The sequence below is a fragment of the Grammomys surdaster genome, unplaced genomic scaffold (assembly GCF_004785775.1).
Source record: "Grammomys surdaster isolate TR1022 unplaced genomic scaffold, NIH_TR_1.0 126679, whole genome shotgun sequence".
NCBI lineage: Eukaryota > Metazoa > Chordata > Mammalia > Rodentia > Muridae > Grammomys > Grammomys surdaster.
Window position 1 is genome coordinate 1,496,641 of NW_021621467.1, and position 19,536 is coordinate 1,516,176.

General features: G+C 34.2%; 1 protein-coding gene across 1 annotated transcript in view; it reads right to left on the reverse strand.

Moving 5' to 3' along the window:
• Positions 1-7,951: 7,951 nt before the first annotated feature.
• Positions 7,952-19,536, reverse strand: part of LOC114615436 — a 36,600-nt gene continuing 25,015 nt past the window's right edge. Inside the window, 6 exon segments of the mRNA XM_028761155.1 lie at positions 7,952-8,061; positions 8,064-8,205; positions 10,589-10,775; positions 11,848-11,957; positions 14,259-14,398; positions 17,462-17,582. Of these exon segments, the coding sequence (XP_028616988.1) occupies positions 7,952-8,061; positions 8,064-8,205; positions 10,589-10,775; positions 11,848-11,957; positions 14,259-14,398; positions 17,462-17,582 (810 nt within the window).

A 19,536-nucleotide genomic window follows, 5' to 3' on the forward strand; every position in this document is an offset into this window, starting at 1 on the left:
AGAACAAAAAAGAAGCAAATGTTCCCAACAGGTGTAGAAGGCAAGAAATGGTCAAACTCAGGACAGAAGTCAACCAAATAGAAACAAAGAGAAGTAAAGAAAGAATCAATAAAACCAAAAGATAATTCTTGGAATCAACAATATAGATAAAACCCTAGCCAAGGTAACTGAAGGGCCCAGAGGCAGTATCCAAATTAACAAAATCAGAAATGAAAAGGGAGACATAACAACAGAAACGGAGGAAATTCAAAGAATCATGAAATCCTACTATAAAAGACTCCACTCAACAAAACTGGAAAATCTAGATGAAATGAATGGTTTTCTAGACAGATACAATCAAGAGTAAGTAAATCATTTTCACAACCCAATATTGCACAAGGAAATAGAAGGTATTAAAAACCTCCCAACCAAAAAAGCCAAGGGCCAGATCCTTTTAGTGTAGAATTCTACCAGATCTTCAAAAAAGACCAGATACCAATATTTCTCAAACAATTCCATAAAACAGAAACATAAGGAACACTACCTAACTCATTCTAAGAAGCTACAATTGCTCTGATACCTAAACCACACAAGGACCCAACCAAAAAGGAGATCTTCTGACAAATCTCGTTTATGAATATAGATGCAAAAATACTCAATAAAATGCTGGAAAACCAAATCCAAGAACACATCAAAAGCATCATTCAACACGATCAACTAGGCTTCAACCCAGGGATGCAAGGTTGGTTCAATACATGAAAATTCATTAACATAATCTACTATATAAAAAAACTCTAAGAAAAAAATCACATGATAATCCCCTTAGATACAGGAAAAGCATTTGATAACACCAATTCATGTTAAAGTATTGAAGAGATCAGGAATTCAAGGCCTATACCTAAACATAATAAAAGCAATTTGCTGTAAACCAACAGAAACTATAAAATTAAACAGAGGCAAGCTTGAAGCAATCCCACTAAAACTGGGAACAAGACAAGAATGCACACTCTCCCAATATCCATTTAATAAAGTACTCAAAGTGCTACCTAGAACAATGAGACAACAAAAAGACATCAAGAGGATACAAATTGGCAAAGAAGAAATAAAGGTATCACTATTTGCTGATGATATGGTAGTATACATAAGCTACCCAAAAATTCTACCAGAGAAATTTTCCAGCTGATAAACAACTTCAGCAAAGTGGTTGGATATAAAATTAACTCAAATAAATCAGTAGCCTTCCTTTATACAAATGATAACCAGGCTGAGAAAGAAATTATGGAAATGACACCATTCACAATAGCCACAAATAATATAAAATATCTTGTGTAAAACTAACCAAACAAGTGAAAGACCTATATGACAATAACTTCAAGTCTCTCAAGAAAGAAATCAAAGATCTCATAAAATGGAGAGATCTCCCATAATCGTTTAATGACAGAAATAATATAGTAAAAATGGCCATTCAACAAAAAGCTATCTACAGATTCAATTCAATATTTTATTTGTTATTCGGCTTTTATTATTTTTTATTTTCCTGAATATATAGTATTTATTTTATGTCTACTTGATGTTCTGTATACTTTTAGTACTTTAACAGTTACCACTTTTTATTTTGAAGAAATTGTTTTCAGACAAATCATATATAAAGAGTTTTTAAATTATATTAAATAGAGTCTGTAAAAATTAAGACAAGAAAGAATCAAGACACAACCAAGAACTTAACTCACCAGCCAACCCCAGACTAATAGATGGCAACAAATATGTCCATGGCAGATTGTTGTTTTCAAACAGAATATCTTCTTTGTTCCCAGGGGTAACAACAAGTTATGATTTTTCTGCCTCAGAAAATAACTGAAAAACATACAAAGGCTGTACTATTAGAATTATACCTGACTTTTAAATGGATATTCTAAAATAAAAATGGGCCTGGACTGATGTTCTCCATGTTGTCAAAGAATACAGATACTGGCCTAATCTTCATTACTGAGCAAAGGTATCATTTATATCAACAAAAGAGGAGAGACACTGCACAGTATAATCACCATTAAGCAATTTCTCTTTAGCTATCCAGGTTTACAACAGGAAACATCAGTCTACAGATAAGTGTATTAATATTACACTCAAGAGGATGGAAATGATAAATAATCCTGAAATCATTCATCAAAAGAGGGGAGAAAATATATGGTAAGAACAGAGACCCATAAATACTGCCCTTTAATAGTGCTAAACATTAACTATCTTACTTACATAAATAAAAATACAGACTAACAGTTTGGTTAAGAAAACTGACTCCATCATTCTCCTGCATCCAAGAAACACTTTTGTTTTAGATATACTTACATATACTTGTTTAGGATACAGTTTCTTATGTTATTTTGTGTCAGTTTTAGGCCGCATTTAATTTTTCATGTTCATTGTTGATATTCAACTAATGTTTGACAATCATGTTGGTGAAGCTTTATGTGTGAGGCTAAGGGAACATGGCAGAAGACTAGGAAGAAAGAGGATAAAAAGAGTCACTTCTGTAATATTGTTTCTCCTAGTAACATTAAAAGTGTTATAAATTTTATCAGGCTGAAAAAGGAAACAATCAAATTGATATTCTAGGATGGACATTTTTTACTCTATACTATTACTGACTCATTAGCATAGAAGAATTTTTCCATAATACAGTATCTTCTTCAATTTCTTTAAGTTTACTTTTAATCATACAAGTCTTTCACTTCTTATGTTAAAGTTACCTGAAAGGCATTATAAAATTTAATGTTATTTTGAATGCCATTGTTTTCATGATTTATTTCTCAATAATTTTGTAATTTTTCCCACAGGAGGAATATTCATTTTGTGTGTTAATTTTAAATACTGGTATGTGTTGAGTTTACAAGCTACATCATTTTTCTTGTGGCACTCTTAGACTCACACTTATGCACACTAATCTTCAATAAAAAAGATACTTTGAATTCTTAATTTCCAATTTGTATCCCCTTAATCCCCTTCAGCCATAGTACAGTGCCTGGTAGTTTACAAGTGCTGTATGAAACAAGATTCCCTTGAGTATATTCAAAGTTTAGTATAATCAGCTGTATGTACCACAACATTTCACAGGAAACTAGATGATGGGCAGCAGATACTGTAAAGAAATGATGGGTGGCAGAATGACTATCATCCTTGTAGAAACAGACAGTTACTGGTAAAAAAATAAAAATCTTAGCTTAACTCAGTATGGTATGCCATTTAAGAGGTATGCACTTTTTTATTACTAAAAATTATGACTCTTCACATTTCAGTCTGTAGTTAAGGTGAATTGAATACATGGAAAGTAGAAAATTAAAGTAACCAAAAAGGAAGGAATTTTATATTATATTTACATCTCATTTATTTTATATTATATTAGGAAAATGAATTCTCTTGTCAGAGAGAGTGAAAATGTGTGGCTTGGTCAAGTAAGCAGTCTTACATGGGATAATCTGAGGGACAAATACAAGGCATAAATTGTTGACCTCTTCAGAATAACATTTTTTTTCCTGAGAAATTAAATGAAAATTCCAGAACTATGTTCAACTGTGAGGAGGAGAAAATTAAATTGTGTCTAATCAAAGACCTCTTGGATACTACTTACATGTAAGTGTCACTAATTGCTCCTCTTCTGATATTGCAGTACTCGTTATAGTGATACTTCATAGGTTTATGGGTGGGTAGGTAAAACTATTAATTACTTCCCTAACATGTCAACTTGCCTACTGTTTTATGTACCATAGAAACTCAGCTTCAAGATAGAGGCTTCTAAGTCATATCCTGCTAGAGTCAGTTGAATTCAGAGACATCCCTGTAAGATTTATTTGGCAATAGGCACTCAACACTTCGACCCTCAGAGAAAGCCTAGGGCTACCTTAAACATTGGTATTTTGGGGAAAGAAATTTAAAATATTTTAACAATTGGAAGGATTTCTCTCAACAGGAATGAAATAATTACTGGTATAGATTTATAAAGCTAGTGATGTCATTGACATGAAAATTTATCAGACTAATTTACTAGATCAGCTCAATTTCTTATAGCAGCATTCTAAATATTATTCTTTTTTATTGGATGTTTTATTTACATTTCATATGTTGTCCCCTTACCCCATCCCCCACCCACCCAGGAACCCCCTATCCCCTCACCCCTCCTCCTTCTTCTCTGTGGATGTAACCCCTACCTACCCTCCCCCTCCCACATCCCCACCCTCAAAATTCCCACTCCCTGGGGCGTCAAGGATCTCTTCTTCCACCTATGCCCAGCAGGGCCCTCCACTCTTACATATTCAGCTGAAGCTCTGGATCCCTCCCTAAGTGCTCCCAGGCTGGTGGTTTAGACCCTGGGAGCTGTGGTTGGTTGGTATTGTTGCTCTCCTCATGGGGCCACAAACCCTTTCAGCTCCTTCAGTCTTCACTCTGACTCCTCCATTGGGAACCCCATTATCAGTTCAATGGCTGGTTGTGAGCATCTGCCTCTGAATATGTCAGACTCTTGAAGACCTCTGAGGAGACATCCATATCAGGCTCTTATCAGCATGTACTTCCTGACTTCCACAACAGCATCTACCTTTGGTGACTGCACCTGGAATGGATAATCAGCTGGAATGGTCGTCAGATGGCCCCTCGTTCAGTTTCTGTCCCTTACTTTGTCTTCATATTTGCTCCCTTGAGTATTTTGTTGCTCCTTCTAAGAAGAACCGAATCACCCCCACTTGGTCTTCCTTCTTTATGAGCTTCATGTGACCTGTGAGTTGCATCTTGGGCATTTCAAGATTCTGGGCTAATATCCAATAATCAGTGAGTGAATACCATGTGTGTTCTTTTGTGATTGGCTTACTTCACTCAGGATGATAATTTCTAGTTCCATCCATTTGCCTAGGAAACTCTCAAATTCATCGTTTTTAATAGCTGAGTAATACTCCATTGTGTAAATATACCACATTTTTTGAATCCATTCCTCAGTTGAAGGACATCTGGGTTCTTTCCAGCTCCTGGCTATTATAAATAAGGCTGCTATGAACATAGTTGAGCATATGTCCTTGTTATATGTTCGAGCATCTTCTGGGTATATGCCTAGGAGTGGTATAGCTGGATCCTCAATATTATTCTTATACAGACAAATAAGTGAAGCGATTAACACTCATCAAAGAAGACTCTTTGTACAAGAAATCAAGACCATCATAGAAAACCAAAACTGGACATAATGAAAAGATCAGTAGATTCTGGAAACCCAGCACCAATGAATACATGTACATCATAGCACCAGTGGATATACCTCAGGAAACACTTCAGAAGTGTGTTTACAAAAAGTATAAGAGTAAGTACACCTGAAAAGCTGTTTTGAAATCTGAGAAAATGGTTGCAAAACCACAATGATGGCAATATGAACGCAATGTTAATGCAATTGCCGTGTGTCATAAACACAAAAAGGTGGAATCAAGTTGTATTCATACTTTTATAGATATAAATATAAACAAATAAAATCATACATCTAACCGTATTGAAACAACATTTTGAAAGTGAAGTGCATGCAATGGACTGAATAGAGTAAAGGGAGGGCACTGTGCTATAATTTGATTTTCAATAAAAATTTAAAATAATAGTAATAATACAAACATTTAAAATTTGTGTTAATGTGAGTACAGGAAGGTCCTATAAATAATTAATGTGGTAGTTATGAATTTCTTTACTCGATATTTTCACTATGATTTCCATAACTCAATTTTGAATCACAGACTCTTTCTAGAAAGACAAACCATGAATAAAGAATGCTTGACATTGAGATAAAGGTCTTAGTTTATAAAGAGAGATATTACAACAAATATACTGTATACTCATGTGATTTTACATGCAATGCATGTGCAAATGTGTATGATCTGTGTGTGTGTGAGTGTGTGTGTGTGTGTGTGTGTATTAAAAATATGTATATCACTGTCAATGTAGTTAGAGCTTTGAGCTAATTTTGTTAGAGGACAGAGTCAAGTATTGGTCTTTTTTCCCATCTCTTCTTGACACATAGTCTCTTTTGTTTATGACTGAACAACATGTCACGAGTCTGTTAATTCTGATGTGCAAATTCTATATTCACATAGAAGCTTCTAGTTTAGAGATTCTTGTTCTACAATACTCAATATTGATATTTTAATGTAAGTTTTGATGACTCAAACTGTTGTTATAAAGCCTGTATCTCAAGTACATTACACAATGACATATCATTTCAGGCCAATTCAAATATTCTTAAAACTGTGATTCACCTCTAGTTTTATCATGTATGATTATTAATGCTGATTGTTAGTGGAATTTTATTTAGAACTATCTATGAACAAAGATTCTGGGTAAAACACTGAGGGCATATTTAATGTCATTAGTTTTTGTCTATGCATAAGTAACTGATGTGGGCAAACTAACAGTATAACTGGGCTGTACTATTCCTTAGGCATGGTTCCTGGAATGTGTAAAAGAAGCTCACTGAATATGAACGGCCATTCATGGTCCTCTGCTTCTCAAATAAGTGAACAACTTCAAAAGCTACAACCTCCTGACATCAGAACTGCTGTTTGATGATACATTGAATCCTCAAATAATGAGGATTTTGTCCTAATGTAAATAATTTCTAGAGTATCCTTTCACAGAAATAGGAATATGATTTCCATTTTAAAAATTATTGCTGTAATGCACAGAAGCAAGTCTGATTTTATTGTACTACTAAATAGTTGCTTCTTAGCCATGGGGACTGTTTTATGCTGAGAATCTAGAAGAATTTGGTCAGATAAATCCCCAACTTTCATTTCTACAGGGGAACATAGAATACCATTTTGATTGTAGTTTGGAAGAAGAAATTAATAAAATGATTCTAGAGGATCTGTCACACGAATACAGATGCCTCTGTAACAGAGGTAGAGGAGAATACTGAAAATGCCATTTCCCAAAGACTATGGAGAATCATGAATAAGGCACACTGGAGTCTAAGCAATAACAAATTTAATAAAAATTATTATAATGGGTGAATAATGTAATACACAAAATAAAATAAATATAGTGAGTGAAACTATTTGTAACAAATAATGTGGATAAATATAAAACTGAAGTTGTTTCTCGTAATAATCTCTTCTGCTGTGGTCAAGTGGAAGGTAGAAGGAAACATTGAAATAGAATGATCTGAACCTCCTTCAGTCATGAGGAAGCTTCCATTGTGGAACTTTGTATGTTGAAGATGCTCCACTGTCCCCTGCTAAATGAAACATGAATTGTCATCATTAGATAAACATTCTCAGATGAAAGGTTAACCTCACTGCACATACAACTAATTTTCTGTATATTTTCTGAACTCTACAAAAAACTTACTTGAGTTAACAATCTCTCTGATTTTGAATGGTGTTAACTGTTAAATCAGGTATGTTTTACCATCTTTATTATTCTTCACATATGTGTTGTAATGGATTCTGAGCAACTTAATATTTATACCAAATGCTAAGCATTTGGCATTATGACCTCTCAAAGGAAATGAAACAAACATTAATGCTTTTGCACAAGGACAGCAAAGCATGTTGGTACATAGTTCAATCTTGTAATATGTTTAATAGATTTTTAATCAAATAATTGTTTAAAGTGATAATTTTAAAAATAATTTCATATGAGAGATATCCTACATGACTTATGGACCATGGGAAGAAAGGTGAGAAATACAGCAGATAATAAACTGGAATTCTTACAGGAAGTCACTCTGTAATACAAACATGTGTGTAAGTATGTATGTATATGTATATATGTGTGTGGTGTGTGTGTGTCTGTATGTTTAGATAAGTTTACACACATATATTCATATGCAATTTAAATAAAAGTGTTGTTTTAAAAAAAATTTTCTATACTTTAATATCATGATATGTCCTAATGCTGCTATGATATTTAAAAATTTATGAAATGAGGGAAGGATATCCTTCCATTCATTTGATGACTAAAAAAACCTTCTCTTACATGTAGGACTTTCCTCCTGAGAAGTAGCAGATAAAATCTTTAATTCTTCAGTATTAGCATTTGAGGTTTTCCCACTGTGGCCACCTATTTTTCTTTTATAACAGGTGACTTACCATAAGCATTTAGTGACATATTTACATCATCAGATCTCTTTTGATTATCATTACAAATTGTACTGTCATCATCTCCAAATATTTCTACATAGTTGTCAAGCATGGTTTGGATAATAGTCATCTGTAACACCACAAGGCAAAAACAAGATCCACTGTCATTTCACAGAGTTTGAAAAATTGAAATCAATAAAAATATTGACATCTAAAATGATGAGGAAAACAACAGTTACTATGAGCAGATATGAACCTATGAAATGAAGTCTTTGTCTGAAAAGGAGAGTCTAAGTTCTTTGCTTCTTGCTTAACCTAGTGAAAATTTCATACATATTGCAAATAATGGAGGAACATCTAAAGTGAAGTAACATTTCAGAACTGATATGCTGCCTGAATAACTGTGAGTGAATCAAATAAATGAGTTCAAATGTTTATGGAAATTATGATAATTGACAGGGGTGTGGGAAGGAGGTGGAGTTTCATTTTGGTTTTTTGAATGGAATGTTTATCTAATTGCAGGTGTCACAATACATGATACCATCTTTATGACAGCTCTTGGGTGGTTTAAGTGACTTGGCTTTCCTGGAGGAAGTATGTTGTTGGTTAGAATTAAAGTTACAGAAGCCAGGTGCCATCTGCAGTGTACTCTCCGTGCTTCCTGTTTGCTTCCTGAGATGAAAGCACAGAGTCTCTACTCCCAGTATGGTTGTCCTTTTTCCTGCAGACATGCATTCCTCTCATAACTTTTAAGGACTGTAATCTCTCTGCATCTCTAAGTCATAAAAAACATTTACTTCTATAAGTTCCCTTAGTTCTGGTATTTTATTAAAGCAATAGAAAAATGAGTAAGAAAAGTTGGTGAGAAGATGGATCTTCCTTGAAAAAAAAAAAAAGCCTCTAACAGATTGGCCTATTATGAAGGGAAGTCTATGTGATATTGTCTTAATTAACAGTGAAATTTGTATAGTCTAGAGCTACAAGATGGTGCCACCATTGAGCTATTAGTCAAACAAACAATAACATGAAGTTACTACAGGAGTCAGAACCCCTACACAGCTTCTGCTTCAGTTTTTGCCTCCAGGTTCTTGCTCTGCTTCGGTTTGACTCCTGACTTTTCTCAGGAGTTAACTGGTAACTAGAAGTATATCATGAAGTGTAACCTCTCCTCCATAAGTTGCTTTTCTTCAGTGTTTTTTTCATAACAATAGTAGCAAATTAAGACACTTTCTAAATTGAACAAGCAAATCCCTGGTCTATTCTACTCCATTATGAGAAACATCACCATGACTTTGTTCCTGTGGACATTATTTCTGTAAATGACTAGTTTAAATGTACCCTTGTTTTCTTTTCTTATTTGTTATTGTCTTTTTTGACGCCCATCTTTTTTTCACTTTTAAAGTATATGTACTACATTGATTCTCTGTGATTGTTTCATCATGTATCCAATTAACACTCATTTTCCAGTCCTTCCATATCTACTCTCTCAACTACTTTTCACCCCAAAATTTAAAAAAATTAAATAAAGTTTTAAATTAAAATTAAACTGAGGGGGAAGGTAAGTGTGAGAATGGGACTTAGAGGAGGGTACTGAAATCAGCAGAAAAAGTCAATAAATAAACTTAAGAAGAATAATAAAGCACATGTGTTTATAGTAAAATTAAGAGCTACAGAAAACCTTAGGAACATACAACTGCGCCTGAAGTACTGAAAACAAACATTTTGTTTTACGTAAGTATGAGTTAGTGCTAAAATAGTAGAAACTATACTGTATAATCCACATTACCATTTTATCATTCATTTTATTTCATCTTTTATGCATACGTACATACACACATATGTATGTATGTATGTATGTATGTATGTATATACAATGTGTTTTTAAATGACCCAAAGTGTGGTTGCAGTAAATATTTCCTTTTCGTTTGTTTGGTTTTGTTTTGTTTTTCGAGACAGGGTTTCTCTGTGTAGCCCTGGCTGTCCTGGAACTCACTCTGTAGACCAGGCTGGCCTCGAACTCAGAAATCAGCCTGCCTCTGCCTCCCAACTGCTGGGATTAAAGGCGTGCACCACCACCGCCCAGCTTGAATATTTCATAATTATAATAATCTCACTACTATGAAGCACAACTATCATGTGCTCCAAATTATGGCTACAATACAGCACATACAAACAAAGTACTAGATAATTGACATTTTTTCAACTTTACTGTACTTTTCTTGGACTATCATATTAAGGAGCATATTGGCCAAATCATAAATATCTAAATCAATATCTGAAAAGAAAAGTTATAAAGAAAAGAAAGATAAAATCAGAAAGAAATGATTCACTTCCTTCAATCTACATTAACAATCTTCCTTTCCAAACCTTCCTGAAATAGATCAACGCATCTCCCATTCAGAAAAATAAACTCTTAGTGTGACTTTTAACATCACTGACCTTTCCAAGGTATTCCCAATTTCAGGATCACAATGAGGATGTTGCTCCCAAAGGTAAAAAACAGATCTCCTTACCTTTTTGGGGAGGTCATTCCCAAATAATGAGTTCCTGCAAGTCGGATCCCACAACACATGAGGAGCTATGCGAACAGATAAGATGTAGGTGTCTAGGTGATTCTTGGAAGAGGTTTTAATTATTACTAACACACGGATAAGATGTTTGAGCAAGACATAGTTAGGCTGTGGTATCTTCAATAGAATACTATACATGGAAAAAGGAGAATTCACTGTAGATTTTCTTACAAGTAATATTACTTACAAAACTCTAAATACAAAGAAATCGGGAGAAAATGTTCTGTAGACCAGCTCATAGTCAGAATTAAAGAGGTGTAAGAATATACAGCTAAAGTATTGCCTGAAATATTTTCTGCAAATCACTTCTCCCTATTGAATTATGGGAAATTCTTTAAAATTATGTATGAATTTCTTGGTACTACATGAATAACTGGTACCTACAGATCTCAGAGGAAGGTGTCACGTTCCCTAGAAATAGAAGTCCATTTATGTAATGTGTATGGAAACGAAGGGCTCTTAACAGTGAACCATCATTCCATCCACCATGGGGATACATTTAATATCTAATATAGATGAACCCATATACCACTCTTTTGACATTCTGGGATATAAGAAGCAGAAAGCACACTATTGACCCTATACAATGCAGTTAAATTGCTTCTGCTATAAGCAAGGCAGAGATTTGGAATCCAGGGTAGAAATGGAAAGACAAAGCTCCTGTTACCTAGGAAATCATTCTATGGAGTATCATACAGGAAAATGATTCAAGGAAGTCAAACCTAATCCTGACTCAGACTTCTCTAGGTAGTTATAGTTGAGAAAGACAAACTCAGTAATAGCTTCATACTCTAACCAATGACATATGTTTAACATGGGCAATATACACAATACCATGGTAATAATATTAGGATGCAAATAACCAACAAGTTTTATACAAACATACTACTTTTAATTTGTCTCACACAGGAACTCAAATACTCTAGGTCGACATGCACACAACTGTGTAGCATAGACTGCCTTTCAAACCATGACAGTTATAATGAAGAAGACTCCGAAATGGTGGGATTACGGACATAGTTCTATATTCTTGATTGAGAAATGGACCTGTTTATAAAGTGATTATACATGTCTGCATAAAGAAAACCTCCTGTTACAGGACAACATTGCAGTTTATAATACTGTAAATAAAAGCCTATGTACCTTCAAATTGTATAGCTTCTATTTTTGTGCTGTTCCCCAAGTGTTTACTCTAGCATTACCTTTGTATAGCAGAAATTTTTCCAAAGAGAGTGTCCTCATCTGTGACACTAAGCCAATTTTCATATAAATCAGAAGAAAGCAAGCTTCCTGGTATATTTTTAATAAAATCCTTTGTAATGAAAAAAAGAAAAGAAATGGTAATGTACATTGTAGAAAGTACTTGGGAAAAAATTTTTGTTTAAAAATAGCAGTTAAACCAATGATTCTCAACTTGTATGTCACAGTCCTTTTGGGGGGTCACATATCATATGCCCTGCATATCAGATATTTCATACATTACACATTATAATTCAAAATATTAGCAATATTTCAGTTATGAAATAACAGCACAATGATGTCATGGTTATGTATGACCACAACCTGATGAACTGTATTTATTATTGGCACAGATTTAGGAAGGCTGAAAACCACTGATTAAGAGTTCCTTAAGAGATTGCAAACCTTTCAACTAATCAGAATCTAACTCAAAAGCGGAACCTACTAGCAAGAGCTTATGTGGTCTTACCTACAACTAGAATCAAAGGAACAGAGTTCTTGATGCAGAATAAATAAATCTACTGTCTGTTCAAATTGCCTTTTCAGGCTTCCAGTCCTCACTACTACCTGCAGAGATCTGCACTCCACTTCACAGCCTAAAGTTCTGTCCATATCAAAGGAGGTCAGCTCCTATGTGGGACGTCCATACAGGAGCCTATCATAACTGCTCTTTTAGAGGTGTCAACATGCAGCTGACTGAAACAGATAAACTCATAGCCAAACATTGGATGGAGCTCAGGGACTCTTATGGAAGAGTTGGGCAAAGGATTCAGGGCACTGAAGGATATAGGGACTCGCAGGACAACCAACAGCATAACCTGGACCACTGACAGCTAAAAAGGACTGACCAGCAACCAAAAAAATTATACAGAAGCTGCATCATTACAAAGGGCACATATGAAGCACACGTGCAGCTCAGTCTCCATGTGGGTCCCTCAACATGTTGAGCAGGCCTATTCCTAAAGCTGTCGACTGTTTCTGGAAACCCTTCATAGACTGGTCTCAGTAGAAGATGTGCTAACTCTGAGGGAGTTGATGTGCCATGGGAACCTAACTTTCTCAGAGGAGAAGGGAAGAGACTCTGTGAAGGGTGTAGATATAGGGGACAGTATTTAAAATTAATGAATGAATAAATAAATAAATAAATAAATAAATGGTAGCTTTAATAACAATAATAATATAAACAATAACGAGAGAAAAAATAAACAGTATGTATTAAAACAACAACAACAAAAAGTGTCATACTGAAAATACTCAACCATCAAACAATGGCAGGACCAGAAAATGTCTCATTTTGATTGTAGAATTTAGTGAATATGTACTTTGAGTTCACAAAAAGTAAAGTTGAAATATACACATACACATCTGCTTAGAGGCTCACATGGAATTGTGGTGAACTTGTTTACTTGATCACCCTGTATTACATTTGAGAAGGTCTCACAGTTTCACATCTAGTCCTTAAAATGTGTAAATATCCAACTAATTAAATTAACTGTAAGCAGCAGCTTGCTTGAAGGAGAGAAATGTGTCGTTTTTCATGAAATAAAACAATTAGCTTTCATGTTGTACCAAGGACAGCAAATCAGATAAATGGAAGATTCCCTGATGGTGCTGTTCCTTTAAATTGCTCTGAATACTCATGGCTACCTACAGTTACTGATCTTCACTTTCCTTCCCATGATGAGGTCCCACATTTCTGGCTATGAGACACACATACACTTGGCAAGCTCAAGGACCAGGACGGACCATAGGGTACCATTGCCTCATGCTATTAAACATACCTACCCTCAGAACTTTATTTTTGCTCTTGATGTCTGGGGCCATTGCTCCACAATCTGCAGAGTAGCATCCACAGATCATGGCCCAAATAAAAATAAAACAATGATATTTCCTCCAGAGTTACTGCTACTCACTCCTAAGCTCACTGTTCACTGGTAGACTCTTTGGAAGTAGAGTAGGCTAATATTTTATTATTTCACATGGGGTTAGAATGGCAATATCTGACAAAGTGAAAGTCTGCTTTATTTTTTGGTAGAGAAGGAAAACAACTTCTGGAAAGAAGGCAACATCCAACTCTCTCATAAACTGTATGTTTGTGGTTGACTCCCTATTTTGTACTGCTGTTATTTATGAGGTATAGTTTTTTAGTAAGTATGATTTAAGATGTGTATTTTGTAAAACACAATATTACCACTATTATTGCTTGTTCTGTTATTAATTCACATAGTGTAGTTAGTAGACCAAATCAGTAGGAATATCTGTAATGTCAAAACAAAGACCATCTGATATATAAGGAAGTTAACTTCCAACCAAAGGTGTTTATCTGTGTCTTTTTGATGAATCTTTCATCTTGTCAGACTTATATCAACCATACTCTTATCCAGAAGTTATGTGTCCATCGTTCAAGGAAAGTGTCATCATCAGGTAATCTCAAGGTCAGAAAGCACATTTGCATCTCTAGAAGGATGCCTAATATTGGTGATGCAAAAACCTTCCTTACCTTTAAAACTGAAGCTATAATGAGCACAGATTCTTGATTCCAGTTAACCTGTTGTTCAGAGTAAATCTTATCCCTTAGGGACCAGTGTGAATTTTCTGTAAGAGTCTAAATATTTGGTCAGAGTCTTGTCCCTTTTCTGCAATTATGGATAGCATGTCCTGTGTGGGATAAGAACAAGCTTATATTATTACATATCCAAACAGCTGAATCACAAATATGTCTTTTAAAGTGAACTAGAGCCATGGCCGTTATGGGTGCACAGCACAACACAGAGGAATGAAGAAGACATTGAATGTTGTTCTTTTTTAGCTGTCAAATACATTTCTTCCCTAATCCATTTTTCCCACTTGAAACATCAAGGTTTTCTTGGAAACAGATAATTCTCAAGATTGAATCACACTTCTGTTCCCCAAAGCAGTTAGGTGAATGTTCCTCTCTTTCTTTTACTTTTCCTCCTTGAATATCTTCTCAAGCATGCCCTTCTAAGTTATTATTGAGATAAGCCTTTTTCAGAGATCAAAAGACAATTTTACTTTTTCTTTCCTGTTCTCTATTATTAATCCTAACGATTGTGTTCTTAAGAAAGCATTCTTTTCTCACTATACTTTTGAGAATTTTTTTCCTTTTTCTGTGACTTCTTATATTCAACTGTCTATATCTAAAGATGCTATCACATTTAAGAACCAAAGCAAATTTCAATCACTCTTGCATCATTTCAATGTTTAAAAATGATGACCATACCCAGATTTACTCCATACTTTCTCTATTGTCAATTGATTACATAATTGCAATCATTAATGCCAGAAAATTCTGCTCTAAAATACCTAAGGAATGGGCAGTAATTTTCCAGTGATTAACATAATAAACTTGGTCACATGCAGCATAAATTCCTGCCAAAGGCATAGTGCTAAAATAGATGATGCAGAGTAAATTAATATTTCCAATGGAAATCTAGTAGTGTATTTCAAATAGAATACACCATATTAGACGGTAATTTTATATAGTAAACTAGAATAAAGGGATCAATATATAGCAAAGAACAATGAGTATTATCTAATTCATTGAAAATACCAAATAAAGGTCTACAGATATTTTTACTTATAAGATTGAGTAATCTCAGAAGCAACGATATTAAGTTCGACTCTAGAGCAATATTGAGTCATAATGCACATTAAAGAATTGATAGTTGGAGAATCAGCCAGAAATTTCAAGATTCCTTTAGTCCAACAAGCTGGTGAGTTTGGGTCTTTGCTGAAATCAATGCAAAACATGAGAATACTAAGTTTTCCCTTTTTTATTTTCATTTAAATTAAAAGACTCAAACTTCAGAGGGGTTTATTTCTGCTTTAAAAGAATCTTTTTCTCATGAATAGGTCATCTATATATTCATTAGTTGGATGAAATAATTTAATTAGAACTAAGGTTCCCAGAAATTATGTGAAATAGGCCAGCTGTAGAAACCCAAAATGAAACTCACAAATATCGGAGTAGGCATCATTCTGTCCAAACAAACAATGGGTGAAAATTTATGAAATATTATTTTTGATGGTGCTGTTGTATTTTGAGAGGGTTTTTGTTGGGCTGTATGCACACTGCATTCTCGATTCTCTGAATCTAGTAAAGAAGGAAAATCATTATTTGTTGTAATTCAACTCAATTAGCCCTTACATGCCCTTCACATTTTATATCCTACATGACTTACACATCATCACAAATACACAGAAAATAACTAATCAGTACTCTAATACTTACAATAATGACACTGTTTCATAAGGGACTGGATACCCACTTGCACATGGCCCATACTTCTGGAATAAAAAGGAAGTTCTTGATTTTGCCTTGAAAGCTATGCATGTGGTTATGTGAGTCAAGCAATAAAATAATACAAAACTTTTCATACACCTGTGTGAGTTTCTTATTGAACAGCCATGAGCAACTGTAAGTTAGCAACAATATCTACATTTCTCAACCCAACTTACCTCTCTGCACTTCTATTGCAGCCCTTGGCACTCCCCTGCCCCCAATCTGACCTCTAAGCTCAAATCTGAGATCATAGTGTCTCTGTCTCCCATTTGGGTATATTATGCTATATTTTAAGACTTGCATGAGAGAAAAACATGATGGCACATCCCTTTATTCCCAGAGCCAAGAGGTTCTCAGTGACTTTGAGGTCTGCCTAGTCTACAAAGTAAGTTTCAAGACAGCCAGAGCTTTTGGGTAAAGAGAACTCAAATTGGTATTGAATTGCTATTCCATGTATTATACACATCTACATTAATATTCAATATATCAAAGTACTTGACATATCCTTAATTTATTAACTAATTTCATTTCTTGGATGTACCTCAGACATAAACTCAGGAGAAGTGGAAAGAGGTACCAAAATTTGGAAGCAATTTCTAACAATAGGAAATTATCTATAACACTCAGGTGATGTTTACCTTCATATGGTTTATTAAATTGTTCTTTACTGTTTTTTAAAAATCATATTTTCATTCCTACATTATTCTAACTATTAAGTTATGATAATAGAACATGTACACTATCTTTTTAAAAATAATTTCATATCCAAGATATCCTACATGACTTATGGACCACAGGAATAAAGGTGAGAAATATACCAGATAATAGTCTGGAATACTTGCAGCTGCTAAATAAGGAGTATCATTGTCATATACACATGCATACATACAAATATACATACATACAACATACATATGTACATAAATATATATATATGAGTGTGTGTATGTGTGTGTATATATGTGTGTTTGAGTATGTGTGCATATATATATATATATATATATATATATAATATGCATATAATTTAAAGTTTTGTTTAAAAATTTTTCCAAACTCTAATGTCATTATAGGTCCCAATGTTGCTATGCTATTTACAAATTGATGAAATGAGGGAATGATATCCTTCCATTCATTTGATAACTAATTAAATCTTCTCTTAAATGAAGGACCTTACTCCTGAGAAGGAACAGATAAAATCTTTAATTCTTAAGTAATAGCATTTGAAGTTTTCCCACTGTGGCCATCTATGGCTTTTTTCATAATAGATCACTTACCAACAGTATTTTGTGACAGCTTTATATCATCAGATCTCTTTTGATTATCCTTACAAATTGCACTGTCATCATCTACAAATGTTTCTAGGTAGTTGTCAATCATGATTTGGATAATAGTCATCTGTAACACCACAAGGCAAAAACAAGCTCCTCTGTCATATCACATAATTCACAAAATTCAAATAGATAAAAACATTGAAATTTAAAAGGATGACGAAAATAGAAGTAATTAAGAGCAGATTTGAACCTGTGAAATGAAGTCTCTGTCTGAAATGGAGATTCTAAGTTCTTTGCCACTTACTAACCTAGATAAAACTTTATAACTATTGAAAATAATGGAAGAACTGTTAAAGCAAAGTATCATTTCAGAACTGATATGCAGCCAGAATAACTGTGAGTGAATCAAATAAAGTAGAGTAAAGGTTTCTGGAATTGGTGGGTTTTCTTTCCCCCAGGGATATGGGAAAAGGTGGGGTTTCATTGTGTTTTTTGGAATGAGGTGCCTGTCTAATTGCAGGCATCCTAATATATGATACCATATTTTTGACAGCTGTTGGGTGGTTTAACAGGCTTGGGTTTCCTTGAGGAACTATGTTATTGGTTAGAATTTAAGATTGCAGAATTCAGATACCATTTGCAGTGCACTGTCTGTGCTTCATGTTTGCTGCCTAAGATGGGAGCCACAAAGCCTCTGCTCCTTCTTTGATTGTCTTTCCTTCATGTAGACATGCTCCTCTCTCATGACTTTGAAGGACTGTAATCTTTCTACATCTCTAAGTCCTAAAATACATTTACTTCTATAAGTTGCCTTAGTTCTGGTATTTAATTAAAGCTATAGCAAACTGACTAAGAGAAGAAGTTGATGAGAAGTGAGGTTTTAGTTGATAAAGTGCCTCCACCAGATTGGCCTATTGAGGAGGTGAGTCTATATAGGGGATATTGTCATGATTAACAATGGAATTTGTAGGGTCAAGAGCTACAGGATGGTGTCACTCTCGAGCTATTAGTCAGACAAAAAGATATGAGGTATACTACAGGAGGCAGAACTCATACACAGCTTCTGCTTCAGTTCTTGCCTCCAGGTTTCTGCCCCGCTTTGATTTGGCTCCTGATTTTCTCAGAAGTTAGCCAGTAACTAGAAGTATATCAGGAATTTTAACCTCTCCTCCAAAATTTGCTTTTCATCAGTGTTTATTCATAGCAATAGTAGCAAATTAAGACACTTTCTAAATTGAACAAGTATTCCCTGGGCTATCCTACTCCACTGTGAGTAACATCGCTATGACTTCCTTCCTGTAGACATTATTTCTGGAAACTAGTAGTTAAAATATACTCTTCTTTTCTTTTTTCTTTTTTTTTTTTTAGGTTGTTGTTTTGTTTTTGTTGTCCTTCTTATTTCATTTTTAAAATGTATGTTCTTAATTGATTCTCTGTGAATTTCTCATCATGCAACCCAATGACACTCATTTTCCAGTCCTTCCATATCTACTCTCTCCCCTACTCTTCACCCCAAAATTTAAAAAGGTTAAAAATTAAATAAAATTTTTAATTAAACTGAGGGAGTAGGGAGTAGTGAGAATGGGACTTAGAAGAGCGTACTGCATTCAGGAGATAAAGTAAATAAATAAAGTCATGATAAACATTAATGCATATGTGATTTTTATAAAATAAAGTGCTACAGAAAACCTGAGGTACATAGGTCCATAAGACTGTTCCTGTAGTAATGCAAACATACACTATTCTGTTTTATATAAGTATGAATTAGTGCAAAAATAATAGAAATTCTATTATATAACATACATTATCATTGTATCATTATTTATTCTATTTTAAATTTCATAATATATATATACATACATATACATATACATATTTGTAAGGAATGTGCTTTTATATGACCCAGAGTGTGGTTGAGGTGAATATTTCATAATTATAGTAATCTCATTACTATGATGCACAACTATCATGTGTTCCAAAGTATGGCTACAGTACAACACATACAACCAAGCAAAGTAACCAAACAAGTAGATTAGGTTATCAGGATTTTTTCCAGCTTCATTATAGCCTTCTTGGAT